At 37.9% G+C, this 17,700-nt stretch overlaps 1 protein-coding gene across 1 annotated transcript in view; it reads right to left on the minus strand.

The window, feature by feature from the left end:
• Nucleotides 1–7,350, minus strand: part of LOC306849665 (protein tweety homolog 2-like) — a 71,280-nt gene extending 63,930 nt beyond the window's left edge. The window contains exons 1-2 of the mRNA XM_079384858.1: nucleotides 6,965–7,350; nucleotides 3,067–3,239 (exon numbers count right to left, since the gene is read on the minus strand). Of these exons, the coding sequence (XP_079240984.1) occupies nucleotides 3,067–3,239; nucleotides 6,965–7,093 (302 nt within the window). The 5' untranslated portion in view covers nucleotides 7,094–7,350. The remainder of the gene's footprint in view (nucleotides 1–3,066; nucleotides 3,240–6,964) is intronic.
• Nucleotides 7,351–17,700: the final 10,350 nt, after the last annotated feature.

The raw sequence follows: 17,700 nt of genomic DNA on the forward strand, positions 1-17,700 counted from the left end.
CCTGATCTCCAACAGTCGTTTAAGGGAGGGAACATTATAGTTCTGTGACACATAATGACGGTGAAAAATAGAGTGCAGTGATCCTGATAGATCAAAAAAAAATTTGCACACGGCTCTCCTTGCATTGCATGGACCACGGCCAAGTGCAGCTGGTGGTTATAGCAGTGGATATAAGGAATATCCTTCCCTACCTTCTTTTGCAATAAGGCCTGAACCCCACCCCTGACCCCACTCATGACAGAAGCTCCATCATAGCACTGACTGATAATTTCAGCTGCACTATAGCCTGAGTCAGAAAGATGCTCAAGAATTTGTGTGGTAATAAATTCAGCATTTAACTGACTGAGGTCAAGCAGGCCAATCAGGTGTTCCTCTGGAATGCCTTTACAGACAAATCTAACCATGATTGACAGATTCTCCACATTACATCTGTCCCTCGTTCCGTCACTTTTGATGCAAAACCCAGCATAATCTGCTTTGTCATAATTACCTTTTATCTGATTTAATACCATTTTGGCCAGTGTTTCAATAATTTCATTTTGTATGTTGTGAGAGGTGTATTTTGCATTTGGTGGGATGTGTTTGTTAATTTCATTAAATTTGGGGTCCTTTGCCAGTGTGTAGTCAACCATTTTTAAGAACAGTCCTGCAGAGAAATCATCATCATTTGAACTTTCCACACTGCCACGAAGTGGAAGTTCATTTACTGCTAGGAACTGAACTACTTCTCCAATTGTTTTAATATAATACCTATTTTTTTCCATTTGTGTGGGCCCTATTAAATTACAAATGGTCTCCCCTGTGGCCTCTCTTTGGGACATTTCAGACCAGGCTTTTGCATTTTTTATGTGGCATTGACTTGATGCGTGCTTTGAGAATCCCTTGTCCTTTTCCAATGCAGTTTTCCAATTTGTAAATCCTTGTTTTGTGAAAACCAAATCCCTATCATTGTTCCCCCCAAATTTCTGACACGGGAATCAAAAGCACGCATCAAGCTTTGCTGAATATTCGAGCCATGGTCTCCCACGATACCAACCTGGGCAGAATGAGCGGGAGTTCTTGCCAAAATTACGTTTGGGGAAAACCAGAGCTATGGGTTGTGACGGTGCTTCAGTGTTTAAGCCTATGTTGTATTCATCCGCAACAGCCACGGATGGGCTGGGAACGACGGGGGCTGCGGTGCTTGTGCAACTAGAACTAGGTGTACTGGTACTGGACTGGGCACGGGGGTTAGAAATTGTAGCGAGACGAGGAGCAGTATCACCCGACGAGCCGGGTGATTCGGTCTCTGCTGCAGCTAATGCCCTAGCAGCCTCGTTGCTGCTGCCAGTTCTAGCTTTAGCAACCAGAAATCGGCGCATACTCGACTCGTCACTCGGTGCAAATTACAAGAGAAAAGCGATAGAGAGATATGGAGGGAATGAGAACACGCTTACAGAAAGAGTAACCAAATAATTTCAGTGACTGACGGGGAAGGAAACTCAAAACAGGGGCTGAGCTCAGCTGACGACAGTGTGTCTGCGTGATCCGCTCTGCAGTGACTGACTGAGACGTGAAGCTCAGCAGGTTCACCACAAGCCGGTGAAGCGACTGGCCACGCCCTCCCTATGCATCTACCAATCAGTAGCTACTTTGAATGAGGGATAGAGAGCAGAGAGCGCTCACTCTGACCATTTTTCTTGAAATATTTTTTAAATTTGGGATCTTTGCATGCCATCACGTTTGGGGGGGCAGTCACAGCATTTGGGGGGGCATTGCCCCTCCTTGCCCATGCCTATATCCGGCCCTGATGAGTAGTTGTCAGTCACCGTACCAGTGTGGATATTTACTGTACTTCGCAATCATAGATTCTAGCCTATGTCTTGGAATATATGATCCAAATAAGAATTTTCACCGTATATTGCCATCTGAACAAGTAACAAGTCTGCCACATTTGTTCTGGCCGACTGAGGAAAAAAGCATTACCATAAATTGTGCTACCAGTGATGATTTCATCTAAAGCTTGCTTCGCTCATATCACATCAAACCGTGCAAAGTATTATTATTGCTATACTTTTTTCTCGAATTATTAAATGTTAACAACATCAGCATTACGTGACAATGAGTAGGCTATAGTGTGTATTAGAGTGTAGATTTGAATTTCTGTACACTCTAATCTAATTTTCATACCATTCAAATTTCATTTTAATAAATTCTTTTAACCCAAAAAGCAAATTATGCTCCCTTCGAACTGATTTTCTTTAAAATACAAATCTTATGTAATCCCAGGCTATCTGTAATCAGAAGCACATTTAAAACTGAAATATAATTTAATTTCATTCACATGTGTTTCATAAATTTTTCAATAATTTCTGGATTACAATCTACCATCAAAATTATAAATTAAATTATTCTAGCTGCTGTGAGAAAAGGCTATAAATGTTCCATCTCCTGCAGGATCCTCACATGCGATAGCCTACTAGCCGGAACAACTTCTTTATGTTTACAGATGTGATGTAATGACGCAGCAGCATGCTCGAATTTCTCGCGAAAACCTTCCCCCACCACTCAAATTAGAAAACATTATTATAAGCTAACCATTGTGAATCGGGCTAAAGTAAGGTGATAGTTTTGAACACTGGCTGGTTATGTACTCGATCAAATATTGATTTTGGATAATTTTTAACCAAAAAAAAAGTTACGGACTGCAGACTTAAATATATATACACACATACACATATACATATATATATATATATATATATATATATATTTAAATTGTTTAAATATAAAAATACTAATGTTTACCAAGGCTGCATCTATTTGATTAAAATGTAATATTTTAGTATTTAATTTATTCCTTTTATGGCAAAGCTGAATTTTCTGGATTCTTTGATGAATAGAAAGTTTAAAAAAACAGCAGTCATTTAAAACAGAAATTATTTGTAGCATTATAAACGTCTATATTGTCACTTTTGCTTAATGCATTTTGTGACATGCAAATTACGCATTTAAAACAAGATCCAAACTATAAATAAAATCAGTCCCTGTTTCCTGGTGGGTGTGAAACAAAGTGAATGTACTCACCATATGACCAAACCAGTGATTACAGCAGCCCATGTGACACAGCAGGTGTCAGGCCTTTTGACTTCCTCATCCTCTTCCCTTCGACAGCAGCACAGGCAGGTCAGATATGCGAACAACACCAGCAGACTCAAACCCAGACCCACCGCACACACACAGGCCAGGAAGATCAGAGACTGCCAAACAGAGTCAGGCAAACATGGGGCAGATGGTTAAATCAAACAGGAAGTAGATCGATTCACCTGTCGTCAGTGTTGCAATTCAATAAAAAGTTTAATAACATTTTCTCAATCAGCCTGTTTTTGTCTTTCTTTCCACAAGATCATCAGAAAAAAAAAACACACTTAGGCTAATTAAAAAAATAATACTTTCAGAGAATAAATCTTGAATTAAATGTTTTCTTTGCAACCTTTAAATATCACTGGAAAATATACAGATTTAGTTTCAAACTAATGCAAATTTTCTGATCTACACTTGAATGTGGTACATAGTCTGTTTTTTTTTTATTTGTTTATTATTTGAAATGTTACCTATGAGGAAAGGCATTGTGTTTTCCTGAATAGTCTATATGTAGAAACTGAAAAACAGAGCATCTCTCATGGCAGCTGTGGGTGGATAAATCGCATGATGGTTGTTATGAGGGCAAGCTGGGCCCGCCATGCGCATCACCATGGCTACCCACATGGACTGAGGCTAAACAGAAACGTTCAGTCTTAAGAGTTGAAACATCATGTGATGAAAGTAAAGCACAACAGCTCTGGAGTCTTGTGATCCAGGGCTAACAGAGGGAGAGCCGGATATTAGATATAGATATGAGATATTGGATTTATTATTAGCTGAAAAGGACTAGGCCTACTGCTCATTTTAATGCAAAACAAATACTTCTCCACGCTTTCAAATTTTAAGTCACATCAAAAGCAAAAGAGTGGTTAAACCAATTGCAAAACTTTCACAATAAATAATCACAACATGCTCTTGGGAAATTCCGAGCAAAATTACTAAAATCACAAAGGGTGGTGTGTAATTATTTTTAATGCTCAGACCACATAAGAACTTGAGGATTTATAGTCAAAACCAAAATGTAGAATAGCTGAATAACTTACTAAAAGGGCAAAAAAACAAACAAACAAAAACAACAACTTGAGTGAAAAAGTACGTGAAAAAGCCACTGAGCCCATGGAGATTTCAAATGTGAAAACTTACTAATGTTGAGTTTTAGTAATGATTATTGTTAATGAAAATAATATTTAGGTCATGACTGAATACATTTGCATGTCACTGTTTGTACAGGATAGGCTACTTTAGGTAAAAACTATACTATTAAATAACTAAATAATATTCAGAAACGAATGCCACGGTTTTAGAAGATTTATAAATAGTATGTCTGCATAGCTTTCCTCTTAAAAAGTTAACAAAAAGTTGCCTTTTTTTATATTGTGCATTAGTATGTGTCGCCACAAGTTTTGTTTTTCTTGATTTTTAAATACTGCATGGTATATACAGTTGCTAAATAAATAAACATGGTTTATTGATCAGTAGTTTTTACTTTTAATACTCAAGTAGATAAAAAACAAGTGCTTTTCTTTTTTACTAGGGTATCTGTACTTTTACTTAAGTACTTGATTAATTTGTGTAGTTCATCCACCACTGTCTACAAACAATAGTCATACATCTCACCAAGATCTCAAACATTTCTCATCATGTTTTTCTAAAAACTAGCAAACAATATGACCGTCATTACCATTTTTTTTTTTAAGTTTGATCTCTATATTTGTCCCATGCATTGTTATCAGAGGAAGTTTAACTACATTAAACCAAACTTCCCTCCAGGGCTAAAGAATACATGCAGAAGAAAGAAGGGAAGTGGTGTGTGGCCAAGTATGATGATCCATATGGTGACCCAATGAAACCATGACGACACTACTAACATACCATTTTTGATACTTTTAAAAGGTACATACTTAAGAGAGCACACCAAGGTACCAAAGACACCTAAAAGATTGTGCGAATTTGTGTCAATGCTTATGAAAATGTTATGCCACCAAAACTAAAACCACATATAATATTTGCACACTGGCGTTTTCATCTGTGCAATGTCAATACATCTCTCGATATCACACACCCCTAAGATGGTATTGGAAATATGCTCAGAAGAACAGTTCCTGGGATTGATTTCAAATAAGCACTAGCAAGGGAATTTAACTGAGAGAAAGATTTGACAAGCAGTTTATTTTACAATGAGTAACCAGAGAAATGTGACCTTGAACAAGGCACGTAATATCCTTTCTGATAAAAAACCCCAGCAGAAATATCGACTGAATCAATGAGCAAAATGTTCCTCTGGAGACAGTATTGTGTGCAAAGGTACAAATCACAGTGTAGAAACTCTCTTTAATGGAGATCTGACACACCACCACATACATCTGTGTTTACCAGATACTGCACATTTATAGAGTTCAGTGACAGACATTTGTCTAACATTCTATCTCAGACCAAAGTCCCTAAACGCTTAAGCTACAAACTATATTCAATAATCAGAGTGTGGAATTCTTGCTGAGCGAAACCTTTGATCCATTACAAAATTACATTTCACTCATTTTATTCTGCATGTTCCACTACTACAGCTACAAGAACAGGCCACTGCTGGGCAGGGGAGGCCAGGGCAAGTTGTCAGGCATACATCATAAAAATGCTTTTGAACACTTATTGCCCAGTAAAAGGAAAACAGTGCATATGAGACATGTCACAATGCATGGCAAAAACTTTCTGTTGACTGACAGTGATTTGAAAATATAGGATTTTTTTAAAAGCCATCGATTGTACAACATGTTTTTTGGGGTTAAAATGTAGCTTATGTCGGCGCTGATAGCCACATGGGTAGCACGCCGACATATAGCACTGTTGCACTTTGGGTGACCCGAGTTCATGTCATGGCTCACGGTCTTTTCCCAAACCTGTCCCCCTCTCTCTCCTTTCCTTTCAATATGCACTATCCTAAAAGTACCCTATAATAAAGGTATTAAATAGGTTTTCACATTAATTTAAACAGCAAATAAATTAGTAAAAGAGGGAAAAACAACCAATGAAACAGCAATACATTAAAAATGATTAAAAAAAAAGCATCAAAACTAGTAAACGTGTTTTACACACTGCCATACAGACAAGAATCAAATATAAAAAATAATACAAATTTATTCATTCAAATCAGGTTGGGGTAAGATGTCACACATTTTTAAATGTTATAAATGTATGCAAGTTTTTAATTATAATATTTGCTGGGCAAAACAAGGCTTTGATATTTTGTACGTTATTTTACAAATTTTATTTATTTGTAATGAATTGCTTAACTTATAATGGTTTCCTTCATGGTGAAATTTATGCAATTTATTAATTATAACTTTGGTTGGCTAAGACAACAGTTTGATATCTCTGTATGCTATTTTATTGATTTATTTATTCGTAGATAAATGAGTTGCTCATTGTTTACTTCATACTTAAAAGTCTTAGGCTGTTTAATGGCCTGTTACATTGTGACAGTTTGCCCCATAGTAACATGCTCCAATTGTGGTCAAGCCAGCTTGTGTTCATTGAACTTCATTTCTTCCCTCTCTTTAAGCCATAACAGTGTTCAATGGCTTGTTTTTGTTGTTGTTGTCGTCATGTTTTTGTGTCTATACAGGAACTCACTTTGTAATATTGTAATAAAAATTGTAATAAAAAGTAGTAGTCCTTCCCTGAGAACACGCTCAAATTTTAAGTTAATATCTACCTTCATTATAATTGACTAAGCTATTCATTTGTGTAGCTATTCATTAAGCAGCTACGGCAGAACATTATAATATTTACTTTTAGTTTTCCCCCTGTCTCCCCTCCATAAACTATAAATCCAAACAACTCTCACCTGCTGATAGCTGGTGTCCTCCGGTTTAAAAGTGTTATCAACCGTCTGGAAGTTAAAATTAAGATGCGGGAAATTGTGCAGCCAGTAGGTCCACCATGGTGCAATATAGTCCTGGCGCGATGAGGCCATCCCGGACGTAAAACTCAAAATCGCCGCTGATTTCTGGAGCGCTCCGGGAATCCTCACCGTTCACCCTAAAACACCAAACACAACGAAGATCCGCCACCAGTGATTCTGACACGATGACCTGACAGGGAAATATTCCCCCTAGCTCTTTTCACTTAAAAGGATGGATAACACAAGAGTTGTGTGTGTGAGTGCATGCAGAGTGATCAGCTGTGACCCCTCAAAGCCCCTGACACTGACTGACTCCACGCGCCTCTCCTGCGGCTGCGCAGCGCGCGCGCGCGCGTCTACAGCACTGATCATCGCTCCACACAAGTTGTAAACTCATTTAATGTTACCCTGCACCAGATCGCCGACGCACTGAACGCTCTTTGTTTGCATGTGTCATTGTTTTCTAATAGAATAAATGAAACGGGACAAAGTTAATCTTGACAAACTATATATCATTCTGAAGGTCTACGCTTCAAGCATCGACGACAGATCGATGTTTTTCGATGGAAAACTTATAAGGAATGTATTTGCTACATTTGTGTAAGCAGTACACATCAAAACATGCAGAATAAAAAAGCAGTACGTACCAGATTCATTGTAATAACGAGCCACAAACGCGTCCACTGCTGAAATCCCAGTTTAGTTAGACAGGTAAGGGTCCACAGAACAACATCCCAGCGAGCACTTTTAGTCCAGCGAAACAATAACGTTGTAATAAGGAAGAATATTCCTTTGTTTACATTTCATTTCTTCGGGAGAGTTATTGTTCGTGTCCATTATGAAATAAATTACGCTCAAAAACAGCTCGTAAACAGCACAAAATGTGTGTAAATTCACAATGGAAAAATTGCTAAAAAGACTGTAGTCTTTTTGTTCTCTTAAGAGATATTCATTTAAAATATTAATGCCTAATTTAATCTGAGACATTTTTAGACAACATATATAAAGTGCCATTAGCTCTTTCACTCATGTTCAATATTGACATCTGGTGGGCAGAAAGGGCACTTCACTCAAAAAATCGTCCTATTCCAGGGTTTTCAAACCTCTCCAAACCAAGGACCCCTGGAAGATTAATTTTTAATCACGTTTGAATGTAAAGTACTACACTACCCACAATTCTGAGACAAAATCCATCAATTAGAGAAGTTATACTGTTACTGTGGAAACAGGGATGGTTTTAAACCAGTTTTTGTGTTTGAATAATTAATATATGTCTAATATATTGTATTTTTAGACTTATAGGTAAAGATTGTTAAAAAAAAGAGAGAATAAACAGTAGTCAGGATAATATTACATATAACTACATTACCCACAATCCTCAAACAAAATCCACCCATCAGAAAAGTTCTTATTACTGTGGAAACAAGAGTTGTTTAGTTTTTGTGTTTGAATATTTAATGTATTTCTAATATATTGTATTTTTTAGGTTACTTTAGGTGCTGAAGTCTTTTAGTAGACAAAAACTCCATAAAACAGTTTTAAAAGTTGTGAGTTATAAAAATGAGGTGATCAAGGACATTCATACAGTGTATGCCAATGTCAAGACTGTAAGTTTCGAGAATTTGTGTTTAACACAGCATTGTTTTTTTTTCTTTTTTAATTAAATATGGTTTCTAACCTGACTAAGGTCTATAAACAGAAGGTCTTAACAAAACTTTCACCTGAAATGAATTGAAGTTTGTTGAAAGAACAGTACATGGAAAAAACAAAACAAAAAAACAAATACTTCAGGAGGGAGCACGGCCAAAATATCACTGCTTAATCAATTACAGCACTGATTCACAGTACTTGATGAATAGCATATTGCACTATAAAATAAGTCTAGTGCACAGTCTTGTACCTTTGTCTTGGAAAGTTATAAAATGTATAGAAAATATGAAATAGGCCAGCATTAATGAACTGAGGCTATTAAGCAAATATGTTATAAAATTCTAGGATACAGTCGATGTGGGTTGTAAATTATTTGTTGGGGCTGTGATCATGTACCGACAGGTGGCAGTAGCACATTACAAGTCAAAGAGTATAAGGATAAGACAAGTAAAATGAATGATCATGAAAAGATCTCCAACACCTCAGTGCACTGAGAAATTAACATTTTACTTATTTTTAACTAAAGGACGTGTCCATAAAATATCAATCTGTTAATATATGTGCATGGTATGAATCATAGAATCTCAGGTGTGCTGTTTCTATGTGAGTTCAGCAATGCAGACATAGTGAAGAATGTAAGAAATGTGTTGCACTATCAACTGTATATATATTGCATATTTGTTATATTTGGCACGTCGGGTTTCAAGGTCAATTGTGCAAACCTGCCATGCAATTATTTTTGAGTACAGGTCTGACTGATTTTATAATCAATTATTCATCTGACTGCGATGACCTTCCTGCATAACAATTCAAATATTAGCTACCGGCTGTACCGACAAGCTTCAGATGCTGTAAATATGCTAACTAATTATTATGACCCACAACCTTTTGCTACACAAAACTGAGTTTGTCAACACGTACGCTGTAGCAGTTTTGGGATTCAAACAAGCTTTCAAATCTCATTTAAGTAATTTTCTTTCTCAATTGCTCCCTCAATTGACATTATAAAATTATGACAATGTCCCAAGACACCACAGGATGAATTTGCATAATAAACATTTTCGTAAAGGTTGTAGCTGACATCCTCACAATGACTCTGAGAGGAACTGTCTCCCCATCACCTGCCGTTACACATTAATCCTCCAGTTCCTGAGCCAGCTGTGATGGTTTGCTTTTGATGTTCAAAACAACGTATAGTGATATTAAGGAGTCTTTCCTCTTTGGTTATTGCTTTTTGGGATTTGGAATCCTAAATCCCTCTGTGGTGTAGCGAGTGACTAAGGCCTATACATATGAATGAAGATTTGCACATCAGGCTCAAAGAGTTTGCGTTCAATCAGACACCACTGCTCACTATAACTCCGAGGGCTGAGCTGAGGAGCAATATCCCACATTCAGAGCGGGGAGATTTTATTCTCCCTCAGACTTTGTTTTATTCTGATCTGCTTTCATCCATTGAGACATTTGTCTATCTGAAAATCCTTGACTAACTCATCTGTGCCACCATGAGTCATGGGAAAGCTAGCGTATGTCTGTAATCATGCCTATTTTTGAGTACTTCTGCTAAAATCTTTAATTATCGTAATGAGGAAAGTGTGCTATTACTGGACTCAGTCCTCTAAGAGCTCCTTAGCAAACAGCATAGCACAAAATCTAAAAGGTAAACCTTTTACCCCAGTATTAGTACCTTAACAGTACTTTAGAGAGTACTTTAAAAATCTGTGCTTTATTAAAAGGTACCACACCAGTGACAGCATTTGTACTTTTTTTTTCTTAAAGTGTACCTGGACAGCAGCGTTGGGTGTAATGCACAACTAAGTAATTAATCACTGTAATTTAATTACTTTTCCCTTGAAAAAATAAGGCATTACTCTTTCTCTAATTGAATTACAGTTACTCCTGATGTAATTGCATTAAATACTGTAGAACAACTCTAAATAAAGCAACAGTGGATTTCACACCAAAATGTAACATCGAATGTTTAAAAGTATGTTTTAATGTAACCTTCTTCCTTTAAATAATTTGGTCAGTTCAAGAATGAATTGTGCAATTTTATAGAATTTATTTGAAAGAATTAAAAGAGCAGTTTCATGTCTATCCTTGTATTGTTTAGTCGGTCGAGTTTGATATGGGATTTACAAAGAAATTAGTAGTAATGCAATACTTTTAAGAGAGAGTAATTAGTGCAAGTAATCTAATTACACGGTTGAAGATGTAAGTAGTAGCTAGTTATTAATTACTGTTTTAGAGTAACTTATCCAACAGTACTGCATAGCCACCTAAAAAACTTATACAAATGCATTGCAACACCTTCTGAACTACCTAGCATGCTTGAGTATTCACATATCAACACCCTAGCAATCACCTTAGCGATACTTAAGCAACAACAAAGCAAAATGTAAAACCCATTCTGACCTGCAGCAGCACGGCAACAGACTAGAAACTACTGTAGCTAGCCATACATAGGCAGCCACCCAAAAAACCTTAACAAATGCATAGCAACACCCTCTGAACTGCCCATAATGCTCAAATAATCACTTAGCACTACCCTAGTAAGTAGTAACCATGTAGAACTTACCTATAACCACACAGCAACGTGCTGCACACATTGCAAACATTTTTTTTACACTTGCATAGCCATTGACAACCATTCACCCCACAACATTTAAAGCCATTGAACTGAATGTTCTTTTCACACTACATGTCATGTAATTATCAAAGTTTTAATGCAATGGTATGTAGAAAATGATCCCATGCCCCAAAAAGAGTGTTTCTCAACCTTTTTTGGCCCCTACTCATTATCCAGGTCCCTTATGGCCTCCACCACCAATAAATAAACAATCAAACAAATACAGATTTATAGACAGACAGACAGACAGATAGATAGATAGATAGATAGATAGATAGATAGATAGATAGATAGATAGATAGATAGATAGATAGATAGATAGATAGATAGATAGATGATAGATAGATAGATAGATGATAGATAGATACAATAAAAATATATAAAAATAGACTAGACAGTCTAATGTCCTTAAAACTCCTCATTCTTAATTCTTATCCTTAATATTGTTGATTCATATTCTGTGTTCATAATCATCATCATCATCTATGTTCTTATTCCTCTATATCAGGGGTCACCAACCTTTTTGTGAGTGAGGGTTCCCTGAAGGGATAAAATGGTCTCTATAGGGCTTCTTGCTTTATATACTCCAAATAAATAAATAAATAAAATGATTAAAATCATTTCATTCATCATTGTCACATATACATATATACATACATGACATTAATGTTTTCTCACAAGTATTTTCAAAGTTTTTATCATACCAGTAAACTATATCCGAAAAAAATATAAAAAATAGGCTATCACAATTTTTTTTTCTGTGTCATATAATATTGGTATTTATCATGATATTAATTTACCATTAATAGGGAAGGAAATGCTTTCTACAAGTTTGTTAGACCTTGAGAATGAAGGTATGAACATAACTTTGTTCACAATTACATTCCACAGAGGACCTACCTTTTAATTTAGGGCCCCAATAAATACATTTCATTTTTCCCTAAATTATGTGTTTTCCTTTTGATTTTCTATGGATTCTGTGTTTTATGATTCAATACAAAAACATTTTGCATTTTCATTATATCAGATAAGATGCTGCAGAACGGAACTGTATAAATTAATAATAATATTAAAATAACTTGGTTGTATGATATTCCTTAAAATTATATTATTAATATTATTATTATTACTACAAGAATTGCATTTTAGTATACAGTAGTAATATAATCGGTCAAAATATATTACAAAAGTCAAATATAATATATATAATCTACAAAATTTTGGTGGTTTGTTGCGAAGGTCTTTCCGTTTTGGTTTTAGTTTCAGCGTGTATTTGTAATTTTTCTCAAATGAAACTGCATAAAGCTGGTGAAGTAACTCTCAGAGCAGCTCTGGAGATGAAATGTGTTCATGTCCTCACATATTGAGACACAGATGGTGAAAACACCATGAGTCATGTGTGTTTCAGTTTGTGTATCAGACGAAACTACTCCACCCATTCACACAGAGACACACAGAACATTCAGACTTATTAAAGACGTGCACTGACTGGCTACTGAAACATTTATTTCTGTTGTGTGATAGGATGTTAGATTAATCCATATTGAGTTTGTATAGTGGATTTTTTTTTATCATAATCTCGATATGATATTGTTTATCGCCCGGCGCTACTTCAGGCTATTTATATAACGTGTCACCACGCTGGTGACCCCTGCATCTTATAATATAATTAAAAAGCATGTGAATGCAAATTAGCATTTTTGTTTCGACTGGACAGTTGATTATCATAATATTTTCCCGGGGAGCAAAAAGCCATGTTAATATGTAAGTGTTAAACAAATGCAGCAGTTAGAAATTTGACATTCAGACTTTAATTAGGTAGCTTATCACAGCTGCCAATCAATAATCAAAAAGCATTCTTATTAATATTTCCAATGAAAAATAAGAATGAGAAAAAGCTGAAGCATTATCTTAAATGTATTGTTTTAGCCATATTAGTTTAAATATCTTGTCTGGATGCTAGAAGCTAAGTTGCCGCTTGAGGCCACTTATTGTACTTTTAGGGATTTACTTTAACATTTACGTACTTTCAGGATTATTTCAAGTAATCACTGTCTTGTATCAATCTGCAATCTCTAAAAGCATAGACAGAGTGAACAAACTCCTTTTATGTTAATAGTAGCCTAGTTCAGTCTGTTAACTACATGTAACAGAGTTATAAATATAGGGTGTGTCTCCACTTGCAAATAATGATCTGTTTCCTATTGGCTGGCTGGTTCTTTAAGCTGTGTACGCCCCTGTTGCCTCAGTCAGTCCATGTGGGAAAGGCCAGCGGTAAGTTGTGTGTTTGGTAGCTCCGTAATTCCGTAATTCCATCTGTTATTATCTATGAAATGTGTGATATATCATGACAAACAGCATATATTCGATATCAAGAAAAGTGCTAGACATTGGAGAAAAGAGTGAAAGATGTGTGTTTTATTTTAGCGTGCCAGCACGAGGAGTGTCGAATATGTTGGAAGTTATCAACTCACTCTGTGTTATCCTGTTTTCTCAGTGAATAGAAAGGGCTGAGAGAAGAATTCTTGAATCACGAGCTTTATTGATCCACAACACAACGCAGGGAAGATAAGAGATGAGTTACATACACACATCATAAACCTGTCTTTTTGGGCAAGTACCAGATATGGGCATCATGTCATAAAATGTTTTTAATACAACTTAATTTAAATGTAATGTGATCAGACTTTAGTAATAGTAACAATAAAAACATTTAAGTTACCAGTTGATCTTTAACTTCCACGGTTATTCAAACTGTGAATACAAAAAGCAAGCAAAGAACATTTAAATTATCAAAGAACATTATCACTGACTTCAGTCTAGCGCAAGTTTAAGAACTAAAGAAAAAGAAATCTCCTGTTATAATCAGTGAAACTGTCTGCACTGATTATAAAAAATTAATCTAACTTAAAATTGTAAGTTCATCTGCACTCTGCTATTTATGATGACGAGAGAGCAGAAATCAGCATGCGCACTGAACACAACTCCAGCATTTCAGCGACGCCTCATCTGAACGAGTCTGATTGGCCATTGCATTCATAGGCTCAACAGAATTGTGTGTGAATGGTTAACACTGTAAAAATGCATAAAAAGAAATATGACACCACATTCATTTCTGCTTTATTTTCAACAGTCGTAATATGTAATACGTTTTTTTAGAAGGTTATCAGAAGGTTTATGAGACACTATTTCTGTGTTTCAACTATTTGGCGCATATCTGGGAAGACGAAAGCAGAAAACGTGGAGCAGGTTTTAGGACTTTGAGGCTTTCATAGCCATGAGTCCTAAAAGAAATACAGGAAGACAGATGAACATAAAGAGATCAAAAAGCGTCAGGACTAAAAAAGACAGTAATAAAGTATTTGGTTACACTTTATTTCGATAGTCCACTTTAGACATTCTACTAACTATAAGTAACTTTGTAAATACATGTCAACTACATGTCAACTAATTCTCATTAATTTGCAACTACATGTCTACTAACTCTCAGAGTAGACTGTTAGGGTAGGTTTAGGGTTAGTAGAAGAAGTTGACATATACTTGCAAAGTTTCTGATAGTCAGTATGTTGTATGTTGTGGACCCATCAAAATAAAGTTTTAGAATGTATTAAGCAGACAGTCTACTAATACTCTAAGGACTGCTAGTTGACATGTAATTGCAAAGTTACTTACTGTTAGTAGAATGTCTATAGTGGACTATCAAAATAAAGTGTTACCAAGTATTTTGTGGATGGAAGATGCTGAGAGCTTCTATGCACTTGATAACGTATTCCGAGTTTGTTTTCTTCTGTCGGATAGGTAAATAATTACTTTATCACCATGGTTATGCCAAAGCTTTGGCTTGTAGAAGGAGAAGGCGCACTGTAAAAAGTGATGCTGACTTAACTTTAAAAAAATTGAGGAAACCCGTTGCCTCAGTCCGTTGCCTCAGTCAGCGGGGTAACAAATTATTTTAAGTTGAAACAACTTTTTGAAACATTTTTTTTACAGTGCGTGTTTAGAGGGTCATAAAACACTAAAATACATTTTTAAAAATGTTAACAGAAATATTGGTGTTGGACATTGCAGAAGATAATGTTAGCATCAGTTTATTTTATTTTCAGGAGGAAATGTTTATTTTTTGCGCTATTTTTTTGTTTTCCAGTGTCATGAGAAATCCTCCCTCTCCTCCACTGACATACATTCATAAATATCGGCCTCTAGTTGCCCTTTTTTTCTTAATCTTGTAGCCTACACTACCTTTCACATCTCCTCTCCCGTGGCCTCATGGGATAGAAAAGTGTCCATCAGGTGCACACTTAAGAATCTTGCCTGAAGTAGTAGGTTATCTGGGTTACTTCTCACATACAGTTTTTTGTATACCTACTCTATCCACCTTAGTTTTCCTTTAAGAGTGGGTACGGCCATTTGTAAATGTTATTTGTCTGGCTTCCAGTCTCATACCCATCCAGCTATTTTTAGCTGTACAAAACAGCTCGTTTTGTTGCTTGAAATTGCATATTGGTGTGTCTTATCGTATTATTTCACTTATGAACACACTGATTTGTAGTTACTGTTATTCTTCCCGTTATCTCTCTATTGTTATGGAAGTATGCCAGAGACAAGAGGAGATCGGTCAAAAGGTTTATTGAGAAGCACAGCAGAATGAGCAAGGGAGTCAGGTGTAACGGTTGTGGTTGTAGAGGTAGGCGCACGACAAGGAGTGGACGAAAAGGAGTTTTTAATACACATCAACACACTATAACCATTGTAAACATTGATCCAAGACAAAGACTGAGGGAGAACTGAGGACTTATAAAGGGACCAACCAATCAAGGAAACAAGATAATTAATTACACACAGGTGATGAAAATGAACGATGATTAACTAATGACAGGAAACTAGAACTGGAAAAACCAAATAAGGGCAAAAGGGAAACTAAACAGAAACCAAACTGTGACAGATATCGCCCCCCTCCCGGGGCGGGCGCCCTGGAGGCTGGAACAGAGTCAGGACAGGGAGGAGACAAGGGAAGCCTCCAGGGTGGATAAGGGGCCTTGGGAGGCCATGGCGGGATAGGATACTCGGGAGGCCATGGCGGGACTGGAGACTCGGGAGGCCATGGCGGATCAGGGGACTCCCGAGTCCCCTGGGAGGCCATGGAGGATCAGGGGACACGGGAGGCCATGGCGGATCAGGAGACACGAGAGGCCATGGCGGATCCGGGGACACGGGAGGCCCTGGAGGGACTATTTTTTGGGTTGGCCGAGATAGCACAGGGAGCTCCGTGGCCTTTGCCTTCGGCCCGGCCACGCAAGCCAGGGGTATATAGCCCCCCCCCCAAAAAAAATTTCTTGGGGAAGTTCCCTCCAGGGAACAATTGAGGAAAAGCGGGCTCTGTGGAGCGGACACTGGAGGGCGCTCTGGAGGAGTGGGATCTAGGGGGCGCTCTGGAGGAGCGGGCTTTTGAGGACGTTCGGGAGGAGCTGGCACTTGAGGGCGCTCGGGAGGAGCGGGCTCTGGGGGACGCTCTGGATGAGCGGGCTCTAGGGGGCGCTCTTGAAGCGCGGACACTTGGGGGCGCTCTTGCAGCGCGTACTCTCGGGTGCGCTCTGTCAGTGCGACTTCTCGGGGGTACTCTGGGAGCGCGGATCCGTACGGGACCAGCGGGGATGCAGGAGAGCTGGGCGGAACCAGCGGAGACGCAGGAGAGCTGGGCGGAAGCAGCGGAGATGCAGGAGGGTACTTGCGAGGAGCAGGCACTGGAGGGCGCTTGCGAGGAGCAGGCACTGGAGGGCACTTGCGAGGCGTAGGCACTGGAGGGCACTGGCGAGGAGCAGGCACTGGAGAGAGTACAGGAGCCGAGACCTCCGGGGGCAGAGCCTCATCTAATAGCCCCCCGTCTTGTGTCGGTGGAACCATCTTCGCCGCGGGCAGAACCATCATCGCCATGGACGGAATCATCTTCGCCCTGGACGGCGGAAACATCATCGCCGCGGGCGGAATTCTCATCATCGTGGGCGGCGGCATCATCATGGCCACGAGCGAAGGAAGCTCGCGGAACATCCCCGAATCTCCCTTGCGGGGAACTAACCTCAGATGCCTCCCCATCTTCGGTTTTGGTCTTGGATTCTGTAACGGCTGTGGTTGTAGAGGTAGGCGCACGACAAGGAGTGGACGAAAAGGAGTTTTTAATACACATCAACACACTATAACCATTGTAAACATTAATCCAAGACAAAGACTGAGGGAGAACTGAGGACTTATAAAGGGACCAACCAAACAAGGAAACAAGATAATTAATTACACACAGGTGATGAAAATGAAAAAACCAAAAATAAGGGCAAAAGGGAAACTAAACAGAAACCAAACTGTGACATCAGGTAAGTAGAATGAGCAATGTAACTTCAGATATCTTGAT

The sequence above is a fragment of the Barbus barbus genome (assembly GCF_936440315.1).
Source record: "Barbus barbus genome assembly, chromosome: 3".
NCBI lineage: Eukaryota > Metazoa > Chordata > Actinopteri > Cypriniformes > Cyprinidae > Barbus > Barbus barbus.